At 40.7% G+C, this 18,895-nt stretch overlaps 1 protein-coding gene across 3 annotated transcripts in view; it reads left to right on the top strand.

The window, feature by feature from the left end:
* The window catches only part of epn2 (epsin 2), a 75,627-nt gene that overhangs the window by 16,641 nt on the left and 40,091 nt on the right, over positions 1 to 18,895 (top strand). The window contains exons 1-2 of one of the 3 annotated variants that reach the window (XM_070901107.1): positions 893 to 952; positions 13,325 to 14,114. In XM_070901107.1, the coding sequence (XP_070757208.1) occupies positions 13,517 to 14,114 (598 nt within the window). In that variant the 5' untranslated portion in view covers positions 893 to 952; positions 13,325 to 13,516. Of the gene's footprint in view, positions 1 to 892; positions 953 to 12,894; positions 12,968 to 13,324; positions 14,115 to 18,895 lie in introns of those variants that run through there. The other 2 variants (XM_070901106.1, XM_070901105.1) reach the window with 2 other exon arrangements.

Genomic DNA, 18,895 nt, shown 5'->3' with positions numbered 1-18,895 from the left:
GAAATTTGTCCTCTAGCTTTTCTTCAAATAATTTTGAAAAGAAACCGCTAAAAGACGAAGAGAAATATTCAACAATATAGTTTGCTGAACTGTACTGATGCATCCTGGCAAATTGGATACATGATACACGATCAAACTTCACAATCCAAGTTCAGCTTAAAAGTGTAATTGTTCTGGTGGAGAAAAATCAACCCCAAGCCAGGCTTTAGGGAGAGGCTGAGACCTTCAATTTAAAAACATTAATTTAGGCATTGAACCATATAATGGACAATTCCCTGGCTATATTTAATTATGTTGTGAAATATGTAATTTAAAATTTTTTATTTAAATATTTATTTTGGACATTAGAACTGTCAGTTACTCAGGAAAAAAGTTCAAATGTAAATCTTTTCAGAAAGCATTTTGGATGATTTGTGGATAAAAGATAATAGTGCTACCTGGTAGTCAGATTGTGCAATTGCAGGTTGATGAGTTCATGTGAACAGTTTCCATTATCAAAACGGACATTGGAATTTATAATGGTAAATTTGGCAAATATGTGACAACAGGAAGTAGGGTTTTATAAACAGGAAGTGAGTCTAGATGTAACATTTTTAATAAGATACTAGTTAACTTTCTGTGATGCTCAGAGTTAAGACCAAGGGCCCGAAATTCACCATCCCCGAAGGGACGGCTACCGCGGAGTTTGGGCAGTCAATTGAAAAAATCGATCGTCCGCCGTGGTCGGGTACTTTTCCCTCCCCGAGCCATATTCAGCTCAGAGGATTTCAGCGGTGTTCACTCCCGCCGGAAACAGTGCAGTGAAGCCGCTGTAAAGGAAGGTTTCCAGCGGTGAGGGCTGCTGAAAGGAACTACCACAGCGAAATTCATCGAGGAAAAGGTAGGACTTTTCCCGGCAGTGCCCCCGCGAGGTTTTCGATGATGCTCGAACGCGACACTGCGGGGTCCTTTGGTAGGTCAAAAGTTTTATTATTTTTATTTCATTTTCCAGCATGCGCAGTATTTATGTTTTCATATAGTTTTATTAAGTGTTTTTGTTCCATTAAACCTGCTGAGTGCTGCTCAGAGGTTTGCACATATCCCTGTATTTTTGTACCACTTTCAGGTCTGATTCTTTAGTGAAGTCCTGTGGGCTGCAGAGATCTGCTTGGCAGGGTTCACCCTGAGGATGGGAGGAGTGTTGTGAGGGCGACACTTGGTACACCTGGTCAGAAGCAGGGCGGCACGCAGGAAAAGATGTCGCTGTCAGCACCGTGCAGACAGGCAGCAAAGGAGGCAGCAGCCGTGACTCGTTCATTCTGTGCCAGACCAGTGTGCCCGCCGTCTTCACTGGCCCGAATCAGGATTGCGGTTGGCTGCTTGGGAACATGGGATTTCCCCTGTCCACTTGGCTGCTTACTCCTCTGCAGAACCCCAGGGCAGCGCCAGAGCATACATACAATGACATTCATTGTGCCATCCTTAAGCAGAGATTCTCCTACCTGGACCGCTCTGGTGACACCTTGCAGTACTCTCCTGAACGGTTCTCCATAAACGTCCTGGTCTGCTGCATGCTGCGCAACCTGGCCGTCATGAGGGGACAGCCGCTGGAGGTCGAGCCAGCAGTACCACCTGAGGAGGAGGAGGAGGATGCCCGTTACCCCAGAGCTAGGAGGCATCGACCCATCGCCACCCTGGAAGGGCTGGGTGCAGACTGGCGAGCACCCTCTTGGGAGGGTGCGTCCTCATATGGAGGCGCCTGACACCTCCCCTGCAATCTCCTTTCATGCATTATGTACTGGTGGTCTGCCAGGTCAGGAAACCGTATTCTTCTTCTGTCCTCCACTCCGTCCATTAGTGTCTCCAGCCTCATATCAGTGAATCTGTTGGCTCTCCTTGCACCTCTTACACCGGCCATCCTTCCAACAACTTCCTCCTCTCCTCCCTCCCGCCCCCAACCCAGGGCTTTCCTTTTTAAAAGGCCAGGGAGCAGCTGGCAAATTAGAAACAGAATTTCTCAGTGGTGATAACACTCAAATTAAGACCGCTGAAAAATCCACTTTGGAAAGGTTCATTAGCACTGTGACCCATTTGCTCACTTTTGGAGCTGAATATGGGGTTGCCCAACCATGAAAAAATTTTGGCGCTAATGGTTACAAAAAGGTGGGCGGAGCACCAGCTTTCCAGCGGTACTGAATTTTGGGCCCCAAGTGTAGTCTTTGGCTAGTGGGTGGAGAATAATTGGACTAGGCATGCAGATGTAATTCAGTCCCCATTTTAAAGTCACATTTTATCCTTTATTTTTGTACAGTCGAGTCTGCCTATATTTTTGTGCTCTGTCGGACAGGACAAAATTATATATACCTGTACTATAAAAATAGGGGAACTTTCCTTATAAGCACTTGCAAATACTTCCAGATGATTTGAAAGTATTTGCAATTTCAAATATGAAAAAATAGAAAATATTCAATATTTTACTTTAATTTCTCTCGAGCTTTATTTTTTTAACAATCAGTTATTTTGGACTGTTTTATTGTTTCCTCAACGTGTGTCAGACTAACCAACAATTTTGAGTCAGATAAGTTGCTAGATGTGCTTTTATTTATATATTGAATGGAAGTGAGCATCTCGTGACGGGTGGCTGCAGTCCGAGGATCAGGAGCAACATCGTCATCATCAAAATTCTTGCAAACTTTAATACTTTTGTCATTCCATTCTGGCTCAGATCGGCTCAAAGCTTTTATGGAGGTTTGGATGATGAAAGAATCATCAACTGCAATATAGTCAGACACAGGAATATCAGCAGGGAGCAGACCTGTTTTACTGAAGTCGCTCCTAAATGCTCTGATGCTTCAAGCTTCAAACTCCAAACTCCTCTAAATTCTCTGTTACTGATCACAGATTTAATTTAATATAATGAATTAAGGATATCACATAACATCAGAGTATTTGTTTAAATATGATTTCATTTGATCACATGTACTAGTATTAGTATAGTCAATAAGACTGGTGACAATACATAATTACAAGTTCTGGGACATATCGCATTGCATTTGCACAGGTGTACCATATACTTGGACTAATTTTAAGATGTCTTTGTAGCTTTGACCTATGATGAGGTGACTTCATTCTCTCAGCACAATTTGTAAACTTCCATATTATTTATTTCAGTGACAGTGCACCAGAAAATCTCATTAACCATGCAATTAACTTGCATTGCTTATTTTGCTTTTTATTAATTTCCAATACTTGAGCAGGCAGGTGCATGTACTATCTACTATCTACAATTACTGTACATGTCTTTATTTTGTTCTGTATCTAACAATATAAACACAATGTTGAAATGTCTTATTTTTATTCCAATTGGAAATATGTGGTCCATTTCACTTGCCAAAGAACAAATCTACAAATCTCTTTGGTTTCTTTTATGGTTCCTCCACTCCCGGCAATACTTCAATCTTATGTCTAAATGCATTCTGCAATACTGTTTGCTGACAAACCATTGGATGTTATTTCACCATTATATTCCTGCCTTAAAATGATATATGATGAGAGATGCAGATAACATGATTTTAAACATACTATTTAACTTGAACTGTAGGTAGAGAGCTATATGATACAAAATTTACAAGCCTCAAACAAGACTTGAGGGTGGAAAAGTTTCTTCCTCTCCATGGTGGAACATATACAATTCCAGCCTGTTATTTATATACAATATATAACCAGTATAAAGGTAGAAATTGAGTTTTACTGGATTATATTTGTGGAGGAAGAGATAAGTTGTCCAGACCTTTTCCTCAAATAAGTGGGCTAGAGTCCATGATAAAGTAATCTGTACATGGCCCATTGGAGGAGTGCATTTTGCAAATGGCCTTTTCTGGTTCCATGTTTTATCTCTCCCATAACCACCACCTTATTGATTAGCAACCTCTATGGATTAAGTGAAGACAAGAGTAGTAAATTTAGATTCTCAATTGAACATTAAAAATTTAGATGCTCCGAGGCCCTGATGGTAGGATGATGATGCCCGAGAAGCAATTTGTTTTGCCAGGAAAATAATATGGAGAATGAGAGAGTGCAGTATGCTTTATAAAATAGAAAATGGCAAAAACATGCCCTTCTACTTGTTGACCAGTATTAAGAGCTTCTTTGATTAGCATAAAACCTAAATGTAACACAAGAATGGCTATAAATTCCATTATTGAAGTTCATTGTACTCATGGAAGAACTGCTTGTTTGAGCATTCTTTTGGAGTGCCATCACCAATGGCATAATGTTGTATTTAACCCAGTCTCTTAACATTGGACTGCAACATAAACTGTTTTGGGCTGACAGCACTACTCCCTGAAAACTGGATTTGCTATTCAGCCACTAAGCCAATAACTTGAAATGAAAATGGAAAATGCTGGAAATACTCAAGTCAGGCAGCATTTATGGAGAGAGAAACAGAGTTGATGTTTCAGGTCGTTGACCTTTTGTCAAAACTAGAAAAAGTTAGAGATGTAACATATTTTAAGCAAGTAAAGGGGAAGGGGAGGTAAGAACAACAGGGAAGGTCTGTGATAGGGTAGAAGGCAAGAGTGATTAAATGACAAAAGGTATGATAATACAAAGCAAAAGGAGATGGGAAAGGAACAAGTAAAGAAACAAAAGATGAGTCTAAAAGAGGTATAAATGGGAATGGCAGAATCACCAACAGCCGCCATGTGAAAAAATAAGGGCAGAGATTATGGTCCGAAATTGTTGAACTTGTTGAGTCCAGAAAGCTGTAAAGTGCCTAATCGAAAGATGAGGTGCTGTTCCTGGAGCTTGGGTTGAGTTTCGTGGAACAGTGCAAGACGCTGAGGTCAGAGTGAGAGTGGAGCAAAGAATTAAAGTGACCGGCGATTGGAAGCTCGGGGTCATGTTTACTGACTGATCGGGGGTGTTCTGGAAAGCGGTCACCCAATCTGCGTTTGGTCTCAGTTTCGAGGAGGCTGCATCATGAGCAGTGAATACAGTATACTAAATTGCAAGATGTCCAAGTAAATCACTGCTTCAGCTGGAAGAAGTGTTTGGTGCCGTGGGAGGGAGGAGGTAAAAGGGCAGGTGTTTCATTTCCTGCGCTTGCACGGGAAGGTGCCTTGGGAAGGGGAGGGGGTATTGGGAGTGATTGAGGAGTGGACCAGGGTGTCACGGAGGGAGCGGTCCCTTCGGAATGCTGAAAGGAAGGAAAAATGTGTTTGGTGGTGGGATCGCGCTGGAGGTGGTGGAAATGGCAGATGATCTGTTGAATGTGGAAGCTGGTGGGGTGAAAGGTGAGGACAAGGGGAACCCTAATGTGGTTCTGGAAAGAAGGGGTATAGGTGAGAACAGAAGTGCGGGAAATGGAACTGACACGGTCGAGGGCCATGTCAACCACGTGGATAGGAATTCTTTGTTGAGGAAAATAGAGTCTTTGCAGGAAGTGGGGTGGGTGGACATGTAGTCCAGATAGCTATGGGAATCAGTGGGCTTATAGTGGATTTTTGTTGATAGCCTAGAATTGGAGATAGAGAAGTTGAGGAAGGGGAGAGTCGAAGATGGATCATGTGAAGGTGAAGAAAGGGTGGAAATTGGAAGCAAAGTGAATAAAATTTTCTAGTTCAGGACGAGAGCAGGAAAAGGCATGATAGTCATCCATCTACTGAAAAGAGGTGAAAGAGGAGACCTGAGTATTAGAACAAAGAATGTTTCACATATTCCACAAATCAGCAAGCATAGCTAGAACCCATGCAGATTCCCTTGGCAAGAATTCTAATTTGGAGGAAGTGAATGGAGTCAAATGAGAAGTTGTTCAGTCAAGTGGAGGAGGGTGGTGGTGGATGGGGATTGGTTGGACCTCTGTTCAAGGAGGAAGCGGAACACCCTCAGGCCGTCCTGGTGGGGGATAGAGGTGTAGAGGGCATGGATGTCCATAGTTAAAAGGAGACGGTTAGGGCCAGGAAATATAGAAACATAGAAAATAGGTGCAGGAGTAGGCCATTCGGCCCTTCAAGCCTGCACTACCATTCAATATGATCATGGCTGATCATGCAACTTCAGTACCCCATTCCTGCTTTCTCTCCATACGCCTTGATCCCTTCAGCTGTAAGGGCCACATCTACCTCCCATTTGAATATATCTAACGAACTGGCCTCAACAACTTTCTGTGGTAGAGAATTCCACATGCTCACAACTCTGAGTGAAGAAGTTTATCCTCATCTCGGTCCTAAATGGTTTACCCCTTATCCTTAGATTGTGACCCCTGGTTCTGGACTTCCCCAACATCGGGAACATTCTTCCTACATCTAACCTGTCCAATTCCGTCAGAATTTTATATGCTTCTTTGAGATCCCCTCTCATTTTTCTAAATTCCAGTGAATGTAAGTCTAGTCGATCCAGTCTTTCTTCATATGTCAGACCTGCCACCCCGGGAATCAGTCTGGTGAACCTTTGCTGCACTCCCTCAATAGCAAGAATGTCCTTCCTCAGATTAGGAGACCAAAACTGTACACAATATTCAAGGTGTGGCCTTACCAAGGCCCTGTACAACTGCAGTAAGACCTCCCTGCTCCTATACTCAAATCCTCTCACTATGAAGGCCAACATGCCATTTGCCGCCTTCACCACCTGCTGTACCTGCATGCCAACTTTCAATGGCTGATGTACCATGACACCCAGGTCTCGTTGCACCTTTTCCTAATCTGTCACCATTCAGATGATGATCTGCCTTCCTGTTTTTGCCACCAAAGTGAATAACCTCACATTTATCTACATTATACTGCATCTGCTATGCATTTGCCCACTCACTTAGCCTGCCCAAGTCACCCTGCAGCCTCTTAGCATCCTCCTCACAGCTCACACTGCCACCCAGCTTAGTGTCATCTGCAAACTTGGAGATATTACACTCAATTCCTTCATCTAAATCATTAATGTATATTGTAAATAGTTGGGGTCCGGGCACTGAACTTTGCGGTACCCCACTAGTCACTGCCTGTCATTCTGAAAAGGACCTGTTTATTCCTACTCTTTGCTTCCTATCTGCCAACCAGTTCTCTATCCACGTCAATACATTATTCGCAATACCATGTTCTTTGATTTTGCACACTAATCTCTGTGTGGGACCTTGTCAAAAGCCTTTTGAAAGTCCAAATACACCACATCCACTGGTTCTACTAGTTACATACTCAAAAAAAAAAAAAAATTCTAGAAGATTTGTCAAGCATGATTTCCCTTTCATAAATCCATGCTGACTTGGACCAATCCTGTCGCTGCTTTCCAAATGCGCTGCTATTACATCTTTAATAATTGATTCCAACATTTTCCCCACTACCAGTGTCAGGCTAACCGGTCTATAATTCCCTGTTTTCTCTCTCCCTTTTTTTAAAAAGTGGGTTACATTAGCTACCCTCCACTCCATAGGAACTGATCCAGAATCTGTAGAATGTTGGAAAATGACCACCAATGCATCCACTATTTCTAGGGCCACTTCCTTAAGTACTCTGGGATGCAGACTATTAGGCCCTGGGGATTTATCGACCTTCAGTCCCATCAATTTCCTTAACACAATTTCCTGACTAATAAGGATTTCCTTCAGTTCCTCCTTCTCGCTAGACTCTCGGTCCCCTAGTATTTCTGGAAGATTATTTGTGTTTTCCTTAGTGAAGACTGAACCAAAGTATTTGTTCAATTGGTCCACCATTTCTTTGTTCCCCATTATAACTGAAAACTGCTAGTGGCAGAAAGCATCAGAAGAGACGCGGATGTTGGTGGGAAGAGATTGGGAAAGGAGAGGAAAAAATTGTCGAGATAACAACAACTACTTGTATTTATATAGCGCCTTTAATGTAGTAAAACGTCTCGAGGTGCTTCACAGGAATATTATGAGACAAAACATTTGACATTGGAAGATAGGAAGAAAGCAGTTCCGTGGGGCATGAACAGGCTGAAACAATGGCTCTAATAGGGCAATCCTGTTTGTGAATCTTGGAAAGGAGGTAGAAGCGGGCTGTGTGGGGCTGGGGAACTATGAGGTTGGCGGCCATGGAGGGAAGATCTCCAGAGGCGATGTGGTCAATAACTTCATACAGGATTTCCTTCGAGGCTTTGTAGAAACAGAATCAAGATTAAAACAGCTGATGTTTCGAGATTTTATTATTCCTGTGTATGTTCATTATACATTGCTTGTTTTAGTATATTTTTTTAATATTTAGTCTTTTTTTATCTCCTGGATTCTCAATTATCCCAACACCAGCTTAATGTGCAGCATTACTGAAAAGCTGTTGACTTGATGCTTCTCTTCTAGATTCTTAGAAGTTACGAGTAAAGTTGAATTAATTTGTATGTTTGCAGTTCAACTTTTTAAAATACCAGTAGCATCTGTGAACATTTTTTTTCTTTTGCTCTGATAAGGTAACTATGTTAATTTAATTTTAAAGGTTAATGTATTCTGGGGATGTTGATTCACTCCTGCTGTTGTTGTATTCAAGTTGATGAGGCCCTGATTTTTAAAATTTTTGTAAAGAAATTGAATGTTTAAATTATCTGTTTTTGTCTTGCTGTTGCAAACAGTACATCACAATTACTTCATACCATGAAAAAATTGATATACAGCACCTTAGGTTGTGAAAAAGATCCAACTTAAATTCTGTGGCAAATAGTGTACAGCAGCTGCTACTTGTTGCTGTTCTAATTGAGTGCTGAGGTAAACGTGAGAAATTATACTGGAACAATGTAGGCCTTTCTAAGATCTTGGATCATTTAAAAAAAATAGAAAATTACAATATAATCTTGAAACGTGTGCTTTTTATATTAGCCCTTTTTGATGCCTTCCTCATCAGTATAGTTTTTTTCAGAAATGTTGACCGCATGTAGGGAAAGCCAGGGAAAGTTAAATCAAATTACTTTCCATTAGAAATGGATGAAGGGAAATGGATTTGGTAAAGCACATTTCTCAGTTTAGCAGTAAATCATTGCCTTAGAAGTAATATTTTGTTGTACGTCACTAAACCTGCTGAAGGGTTTTATTTTTTTTCAACTTTGTTACTTTTTGCCTTGCCGAATAATGAGATTTATGAATACATGGCTACACAGCTTAGTTTGTAATTTTACTGCAGGAGAATCATAGATGCTAACCTACATAAGAACATAAGAAATAGGAGCAGGATTAGGCTATTTGGCCCATCGAACCTGCTCCGCCAATCAATAAGATCATGGCTGATCTGATCATGGACTCTCTTCCACTTCCCTGCCCGCTCCCCGTAATCCTTTACTCCCTTATCACTCAAAAATCTGCCTATCTCCGCCTTAAATATATTCAAAGACCCAGTCTCCACAGCTCTCTGGGGCAGAGAATTCCATAGATTTACAACCCTCAGAGAAGAAATTCCTCCTCCTCCTCAGTTTTAAATGGGCGGACCCTTATTCTGAGACTATGGGGTGAGGTTTCAGCCGCCCACTAGAACAGCGCACGTCGCCTAATTTATAGAACAAAAATTGCGCCAAATACTTACCTCACGATTCTCCAATAGCTGTAGGCCCAATTCCACCTCGACGCGGCGCAGCAGGAGCTGCTGGGGCGGAGCTACAGCCCTGCGCCGAAAACAGTGCGCGCAGCTGCTGCCGTCCTGTCTCCGGGGCGACGACCCTATCCCAGGCCGAAGGGACGTCACCCCTATCCCCAGCCGAGTGGCCTGTGCATCTTACCTCGGCGGCGGGGCCCACCAGCCCGGCCTCTCACTGGGGTGGGCCCTGCCCGAAGAGTCGGTGGCGGCGTCGGCAGCCTGGCATCGACTGCTTGCGGGCCCCGCCTGAAGTCCTCGGTGGGGCCTGGCTTCCTTGTTGGCGGGGCCCGCCCGCCTTGCATCTTGCTGGGGCGGGCCCCGCCAGAAGAGTCGTCGTCGTCGTCAGCAGCAGCCCGGCATCATCTCTCTCTCTCTCTCTCTCTCTCTCTCTCTCTCTCTCTCTCTCTGCCCCCCCCCATCTTCTCTTTCTTCCCCCTCCCCCCCTCCCCCCCCATCTTCTTCTCTTCCCCCTCTTCTCCCTGGTGCTGCAGTAGGTGAGAAGAAATAATTTTTTTATTTATTGAGTGATTTTAAATTTTTTTTTATTGGTTTATTTATCATTTATTATTGACGATGGCTCTTTTTATTTGTAAAAGTGAAGTGTTTAGTGTTTGTTAACCGCCCCCACCCCTCGTTCCCTACGCCTGATTTGTAACCTGCGCGTGATTTTCTAAGTGTACAAAAATCTACACTTACTCCATTCTAAGTTAGTTTGAGTAAGTTTTCGCTGCCTAAACTTGCAAAATAGGCGCAAGTGGCTGGACACTCCCCCTTTTGAAAAAAAAAAATCTGTTCTAAAATGAAACTGTTCTAACTCAGTAGAACTGGAGCAAACTAAAGGCCGAGAATTGCAATTTCTAAGATACTCCGTTCTAAACTAGTTGCTCCAAAAAAATAGGAGCAACTCAGGCCGAAACTTGACCACTATGACCCCTAGTTTTAGTTTCCCCTATGAGTGGAAACATCCATTCTGCATCCACCTTGTCGAGCCCCCTCATTATCTTGTATGTTTCGATAAGATCACCTCTCATTCTTCCCAACTCCAATGTGTATAGGCTCAACCTATCTTCATAAGTCAACACCCTCATCTCCGGAATCAACCTAGTGAACCTTCTCTGAACAGCCTCCAATGCAAGTATATCCTTCCTTAAATACAGAGACCAAAACTGTACGCAGTATTCTAGGTGTGGCCTCACCAATACCCTGTACAGTTGTAGCAGGACTTCTCTGTTTTTATACTCTATCCTCCTTGCAATAAAGGCCAACATTCCATTTGCCTTCCTGATTACTTGCTGTACCTGCATACTAACTTTTTGTGGTTCATTCACAAGGATCCCCAGGTCCCTCTGTACTGCAACACTTGCAATTTTTCTTCATTTAAATTGTAATTTGCGCTTCTAGTTTTTTCTGCCAAAGTGGATAACCTCACATTTTCCCACATTATACTCCATCTGCCAGATTTTTTCCCACTCACTTAGCCTGTCTATATCCCTCTGCAGATTTTATGTGTCCTCCTCACAATTTTCTTTCCCACCCATCTTTGTATCATCAGCAAACTTGGCTACATTACACTGGGTCCCTTTGTTGTGTATGTATAATATAAGTATATACCCTGTACACTCAATGTACAGTTACATCAGACCACAATGTATCTTCACACTGTATACACCATGCCTGTACCACCAGAGGGTGCAACTGGTGCAGAGCTAGCGGTCACCGGCACACTGCAGGTAACCAAGTATAAAAGGGAGCTCACCATACTGTACCCTCATTCAGGAGCTGCAATAAATGGACTAAGGTCACAACAGTTCAAGTACAATACCTTGCGTTGTGGAGTCATTACTAGAGTGCTTACAGATAAAGTGCCCTTCATCCAAGTCATTAATATAGATTGTAAATAGTTGAGGACCCAGCACTGATCCCTGTGGCACCCCACTAATTACTGTTTGCCAACTAGAAACTGACCCATTTATCCCGACTCTCTCTTTTCTGTTAGTTAGCCAATCCTCTAACCATGTTAATATGTTACCCCAACCCCGTGAACTTTTATATTGCGCAGTAACCTTTTATGTGGTATCTTATCGAATACCTTCTGGAAATTCAAATACACCACATCCACTGATTCCCTCTTATCCACCCTGCTCGTTACATCTTCAAAGAACTCCAGCAAATTTGTCAAACATAATTTCCCTTTCATAAAACCATGCTGACTCTGCTTGATTGAATCATGCTTTTCCAAATGTCCCGCTACTGCTTCCTTATTAATGGACTCTAGCATTTTCCCAATGACAGATGTTAGGCTAACTGGTCTATCGTTTCCTGCATTTTGTCCGCCTCCTTTTTTAAATAGGGGCGTTACATTTGCGGTTTTCCAATCCGCTGGGACAGCCCCAGAATCCAGGGAATTTTGGTAGATTACAACCAATGCATCTCATCGTACCAAAGAGTTGTGTTAGTTGGCCACCTAGTAAAAACTGGTATGACCCTGCCATGATTTTCTATGGTCTGGTTATAGCTTGGTTATGCAGACTGTGTATATGCTTTCGCTGTACCGTGTATGAGTTCTGCTTAGTGTTGTGACTAATGCATTTCACAGTAGTACATATTTCACACTTTACTGTGCCTCTATTGAATTTTCAGTGCATTATTTTAAAGCAGGTGTTAATATTTTTATTTTAAAGGGATTAATGCTTGTGCTTAAAATAGGGAGAATTTTGTATGAGTACATTTGTATGCAAACAAAGTCAACTAGGAAATCTCTTATAATTCAGTGCAATGTCATGATGTAAATTGGAGCCACTAGATAGAGGTCATTCCTCTCTTTTGAGTATAATGCGCGCATGCCAGGTTATAGGGGGCTTACTCCTAAAACTTTAAAGTGGCACTGTCCCTACACAGCTGTGTGCACCATGACGCTTGTATTGAAGGAAGAGATTGTCTAGTGCATCCAGCCAGTATTAGCGGGCATTAATTAACATTCCTCACTTGTACAGGCAGATTAGCCAGAGTATTGTTGCGTTTCCCAGGCCAGTGCAGAAGTCTGATGCCATCATGCTTCATGATGTGCTTCATGGGGGCAACTTCAGGGAAGTCTGAAACCTATTATTTACTGAGGCAATCCTTGATTGAGTACTGCCAGCACAGTTGACATGCATTGTTTAAAAGATCTGATATCATTCATTCCTGTTCTTGCACGTGTTTCATATTACCTGTAATGTATTGCTCCAAATACCAGAAATATTATACTTGCATTTATTTTGAACTTTATTTCCAGAAGAGATTGTCAGTACCTGTACCTAATTATGCTTCTCCTTATCGAAAGCCTAATGTATCCCCATTAATGCCTTTTAGTAAAACAAGCAGGACATGATTGAGCAATAATTTTCTGAACAGTTTGCTGAATAGTTGTGTGGCTCCTTCAAAGAGTAAGTTTCAACATCAGTGCTTAAATTTAAATATAGAAGTTGCGATTTTCTGCTTTTTTAAAGTTAGTGCTGATGACCTCATTGGTTGAATTTGAGTTAATATTGGTAGTTGGTCATTAACCAAAATAATTTCATGTTATAATTAGATGGCAAAGCTCCTCAACAAGATCAAATTTTAGCATTGGTCACCTGCATTTTTACCGACAAATTGTTTAATTGGTATTAAGGTGGCTAAATTATCTGCATAGAAAATCATTGTGCTGAATTTTATACAAGATTTGATAAATGTAGGTTTGTGAAATATAGTTTTAAATGCTGTAGACTTATCTTATTTAAAGATGTTTTTTTTTCCCACAGGTAATTTGCTCAACAATGAGAATTCTCTGAAGAGAGGCAATGATTTTACCAGAAGACCTACAACACTCATTGAAATATACAAAGATTTTATGAGTGGTGTTCCCAACAGTAGCTGTTGGGTGTAAAACTCATTCGTACCCTTGGGTAATTGAAAGGCCTTTTCTACTAGATTTCCTTTTGACCAGGTTCATCATGACTACATCAGCTATTCGACGACAGATGAAAAATATTGTAAACAATTATTCTGAAGCTGAAATTAAAGTACGTGAGGCAACCTCCAATGACCCTTGGGGACCTTCTAGTTCTTTAATGACTGAAATTGCAGACCTAACCTATAATGTGGTGGCATTCTCCGAAATAATGAGTATGATATGGAAACGTCTCAATGATCATGGCAAGAATTGGCGACATGTTTACAAGGCTCTGACATTGTTAGACTATATGATAAAAACTGGATCTGAACGAGTTGCACAACAGTGCAAGGAAAACATATTTGCCATTCAAACTCTGAAAGACTTCCAGTATATTGATCGTGATGGTAAAGATCAAGGCATAAATGTACGAGAGAAGTCAAAGCAGCTTGTCACTTTGTTGAAGGACGATGAACGGCTCAAGTCAGAGAGAACTCAGGCTCTTAAGACAAAAGAACGTATGGCTCAAGTAGCCACAGGAGTAGGAAGCAATAATCAAATTACTTTTGGTCGTGGGTCTAGCCAACCTAACCTGTCCACAAGCTATTCAGAACATGAGTATGGAAAATCAGGAGGATCACCTGCTTCGTACCATGGTTGTAAGTAAACTTTTAATTCTGTGCATTTTGCTGTTACTCGATGGTTATTGCATCATTGTAAATTTGAGTACAGTTGTGATACTATAAACAGTGTATGAAATGATACACTTTTACCTATACTTTAGGACTACTGTTTTATGCTGATTGTAAAAGAAATACACTTTCAATTATTCAAAGTGTTATGCTACTGTTGATGGTATTTTGTGGTATATTTTCATGAAAATCAATTTTGTTTGTTTAGCTGTAATGAATCATTAATTTTATGACTTAACTCATTTTAAAATCCAAGTTTCAGAGGAAAATTGTATGGAATATGCTCCACATTACAGGTAGGTGGAGGTTTGAAGAAGTAGTATGAGGGGAGCGATGTGGTTTCAGTAGAATTGGGAAGGTGATATCGGGGTATGGGTCCAGTGGGAAGAAGATGGTGGGGTATGGGAGGAGCACAGGGGTGTGGGGGGCCAGGGGTCTTTGGATTTTGGAGTAATTGGATGAGAGACAAAGGAGTCTGGTAGGTAGTAAGTGTGACACGCAAAAAGTCCCTACAGCCACAAGAATTTAATAGAGGTTACTAGTGATCTCCCATAGCAATATTTATTGGAAGGTAGAAGATAGCTTGTTTCATAAGTGGTTTTGTTATGGCTTTGGTCATTTTATTTGTGGGGATTTGGGGGTAGATTTTATTGGGTTTATAAAGATTCAAGGTGTGGGAGCAGTTTGAGGAATTAGGGGAGAATATTGTTTAGTGAAGAGGTTGTAAGTAATTGAAACGGTAGAGGTACTGTTGGTAGTGAGTAGTTGGAAGGATTGGAATAATGACTACTCAGGTGAGTTGTATGGAGCAGTGAGAAGTTGGGATGGGGGAAGTGACTGACAATTGAGGCAGTACCTTATATTTGGATGGGATAATGCGTATTTGGGATGGATAATGGGTGGTATGTCGGTGTTTAATTATCTACATAATTGGGACAGGAAGGAGAAAATGGAGTCTGTTCAGGTCGCCTTCCTTGAGCAGTATGTTCAAATGCCTACAAGAGGAGAGGCATTGACAGAACAACTTATGAGTAATGAAATAGATCAGGTAGATGAGTTAAATGTAGGTGAGCACTTCAGAAAGTGGTGACTATAATAAAAGGTTTAAGGTCCAAATAGATCGGGAAAAAGTTAGTACCAAAGCAAAGGCATCAGATTGTAGTAGGGCAGATTTTGGAAAGATGAGTGATCTAGCTGAAATGAGGTGGAAATAGAAATAAGTGCAAAAGGCTTATCAACAGTCGGAAAAAATTTTAAAGATTGAAAAATTTGCAGATTAAATGTATACTTTTTTTTAAAAAAAGCTTTTAAGTTTCAGAATGTTGATAAATAAAAAGGTTGGGAACCAACTAAAATGAAGAGGAAATATGATGAAAATGAGAGAATGTGGGGAAATAAAGCAAGAAGGCAGTATGAAGAGAGAACCTCAAAAAAAGAACAATATATTGATAAATGTAAGGTTGGATCCTTGAAAGGAAGGGATAGTGAGTTTGTCTCAGAGGGCAAGTGGAAATTTGCAGCGATACATAACATTTTTCAGTGATTAGAAAAGAAGGATTTTTACGAGAAGATAAATCCTGAATTGGTTGAAAATGAGATGAGAGATATAATAAATAAAAGTTAAGTTAACCCAAGGAGGGCAAAGTGCTGTGACCTGATGGAGTACACCCAAAGATTACGTGGGAAATGGGGAAGAAATAGCGGAAGCCCTAGAAAATTATATTGGATTTCTGTTGAAAGCAGATGTGTGGTGGAGGACTGGAGAGTGACCATATAATACCATTTTTCCAAAAGGGAGACCGAGCTAACCTGGGTAATTACAGGCCAGTTAGTTTAACATCAGTTGTAGGGAAAATTTTGGAATCTTTAATTAAAGATGAAATTACTAAATATCTATATAAAGAGAAAATAATTAAATGTAGACAACATAGACTTCAGAAAGGATGATATGTTTGACAAGCCTGATGGAGTTCTTTTGAGGAGGTCCATTTTAAGCAGTTAAGATATTAAATGTGTTCTCAATGCTGAAAATTACAAAACCTGCCTATTTCTATGGCATGCTTTTTCTTTGAGATTTAATCAGGGTGAAAATGGTACGAAATGCCAATGACATTTATTGGAAAGAAGATACCTTTAGAAATAAGGATGCTTCATATAAATATAACAGGCAGTTGTCAGTAAATCCACATTACATGGAACAAGAAGCTAAAATAAACTGGCAGTGCACGGGAAATTGTAGTTTCATATTCAGACAAGTGAGGATAATTAAGTTGGGAAAGCAAAAAGATTTGTTGCCGAGCAATTGTTCCAGCAACTGCAGTTCAAAAAGCTGAAAAATGCAGCTCGTAGAAAAAACGAATTGGCTTAACTCTGTCTCGAATGAGCTGTTAACACTACTGTACACTCTGCTCTGTAAGCTTGCTGTATATTTTTCAAAGGTATTTCCCATGTACAATTTGAGCTTCATAGCTCATGGTGCTTTGCTATTGGAGACAAATAAATGATAATTGTTATTTTGTTGGGTTCACATCCCTCCATGGTCGCACCCCTCCCTTTCTCTGTAATCTTCTCCAGCCCCACAACCCCCCCCGAGATGTCTGCGCTCCTCTAATTCTGCCCTCTTGAGCATCACTTATTATAATCGCTCAACCATTGGTGGCCGGACTTTCTGTTGCCTAAGCTCCAAGCTCTGGAATTCCCTGCCTAAACCTCTCTGCCTCTCTACCTCTCTTTCCTCCTTCAAGAAGCTCCTTAAAACCTACCTCTTTGACCAAGCTTTTGGTCACCTGCCCTGATTTCTCATTGTGGCTCGGTGTCAAACCTTTTATCTCAATACTACTGTGACGTGCCTTGGAGCATTTCACTACGTTAAAGATGTTATATAAATGCAAGTTGTTGTTGTTGAGAGTCATCCAGATGAGAGATTTGTTTCTCTGTTAACTGTTGTGAAGAAAAAAATCAGATAGCATTGCTAAATCATTGGTTTCCAAATTTGAGAGTTCCAAAATGTTCACCTGACGCCGAAAGCGATGTTCAAGCTTGTCTTTTGAAAGAGTATTAAAGTGAATTGCTGTTTACCTGGTGCTGATTACACGTGGAACCTATGTCTGTGGTTCATGTGGCTGAGTTAAATCTAGAAAACAAACAAGCTCTCGCAAGTCTTAATTCACTGTTTGGCCAGTTTGAAAAATGGGTTTTGTTGGAGATCTGGATGATGATGACATCAAAGATGAATAGAGATTTGCAGGAGAACTGCTTTGCATTTGGGATAAATCCAGTGCTCTTAATCATTCAAAATGTTAAACTCAAAGTTCTGTTCATCATTCCTGTTGGAAAAGATCAGTGGATTTCAGCACACAGGAGTGAGTTCTTATTTGTAATAATTTGGCTGATGCCATGTTGATCACTTGCTGTATCTTAGTATCGTCGTATGATACAGGACAGGAGGCCATTTGGCCCATCATGCATGAATTGGTTCTTTGGTAGAGTTATCTGGTTATTCCCACTCTTTCCCCTGTAACCCTGTAATTTTTTTTCCTTGAAGTATTTATCCAATTCCCTTTTGAAAGTTACTATTGAATCTGATTCCATCACTCTTTCAGGTAGTGAATTCCAACTCATCATAACTCGCTGCGTAAACAACATTTTTCCCCTCTTTTTTTTTTTTGCCAATCACCTTAAATCTGTGTGCTCTGGTTACTGACCCTTCTGCCACTGAAAACAGCTCTTTATTTACTCTATCAAAACCATTCACTATTTTGAACACCTGTGTCAAATCTCCTCTTAACCTTCTCTGCTCTAAGGAGAACAGCCCCAGCTTCCCCAGTCTCCACATAACTGAAGTCCATCATCCATGGTACCATTCTAGCAAATCTCCTCTCTAAGGCCTGAAGTGTATTGCCCAGAATTGAACACAATACTCCAGCTGAGGCCTAACCAGTGTTTTATAAAGGTTTAGCGTAACTTTTTCTTGCTTTTGTACTCTCTGCCTCTGTTAAAAGCCAAGGATCCCATATGCTTTTTTAACATCGTTAGCAACTTATTGTATCACCTTCAAAGATTTGTGAATATGTTCTTGCACTCCCTTTAAAATTGTACCATTTAGTTCATATTGCCTCTCCCCATTCTTCCTACCAAATGTATCAATTTGCACTTTTGTGTTAAATTTCAATTTTCACATGTCTGCCAGTTTCACCAGGATGTCTATATCCTCCTGAAGTCTGTTACTTTCCTCCACATTGTTTACTACATGTGTCTTGAATCAGCCAACTATTGCTATTTTGAATTCCAGATGTTTGTAAGAAAGTAAAGGCAAGTTGTTTCACTAAATTTTCATAACATTTTGAAATTTGCCTTAAATTTGCTTAAATTTCCATTTGTAAGTCAAAATTTGTATTTTTGAAAGCAATTTGATCCCAGAAATAGGCATGTTGCAGATATGTGAATAATATAAGAGCAACACAGTCTGAAACTGATCTTAAAAATGAGTGTGTGTTAAGATTGAAATTAACAAAAAAAAATCCCTCCATAATTAATTAATAATGGGAAGACTCACACACAAACACTGCAGCTCGCTCTTCAATGGAATGAATTTTCACTTTTACTGCCAGGCAGGAAACGGGCAATGCGTATTTCAAGTAAAATCAGGTGGTGTAAAACAGGCAGTTGATCCACTACTGTCCACTTTCCTCCTGACGGTATAAGTGTAAATTCATCCCAATGTCATTTAGACCATTTTGTACTACTGT

This window comes from Pristiophorus japonicus, chromosome 15 (assembly GCF_044704955.1).
Source record: "Pristiophorus japonicus isolate sPriJap1 chromosome 15, sPriJap1.hap1, whole genome shotgun sequence".
Lineage (NCBI taxonomy): Eukaryota > Metazoa > Chordata > Chondrichthyes > Pristiophoridae > Pristiophorus > Pristiophorus japonicus.
Note: the sequence above shows the minus strand (reverse complement) of the source record. Positions and strands in the feature narration are given on the sequence as shown.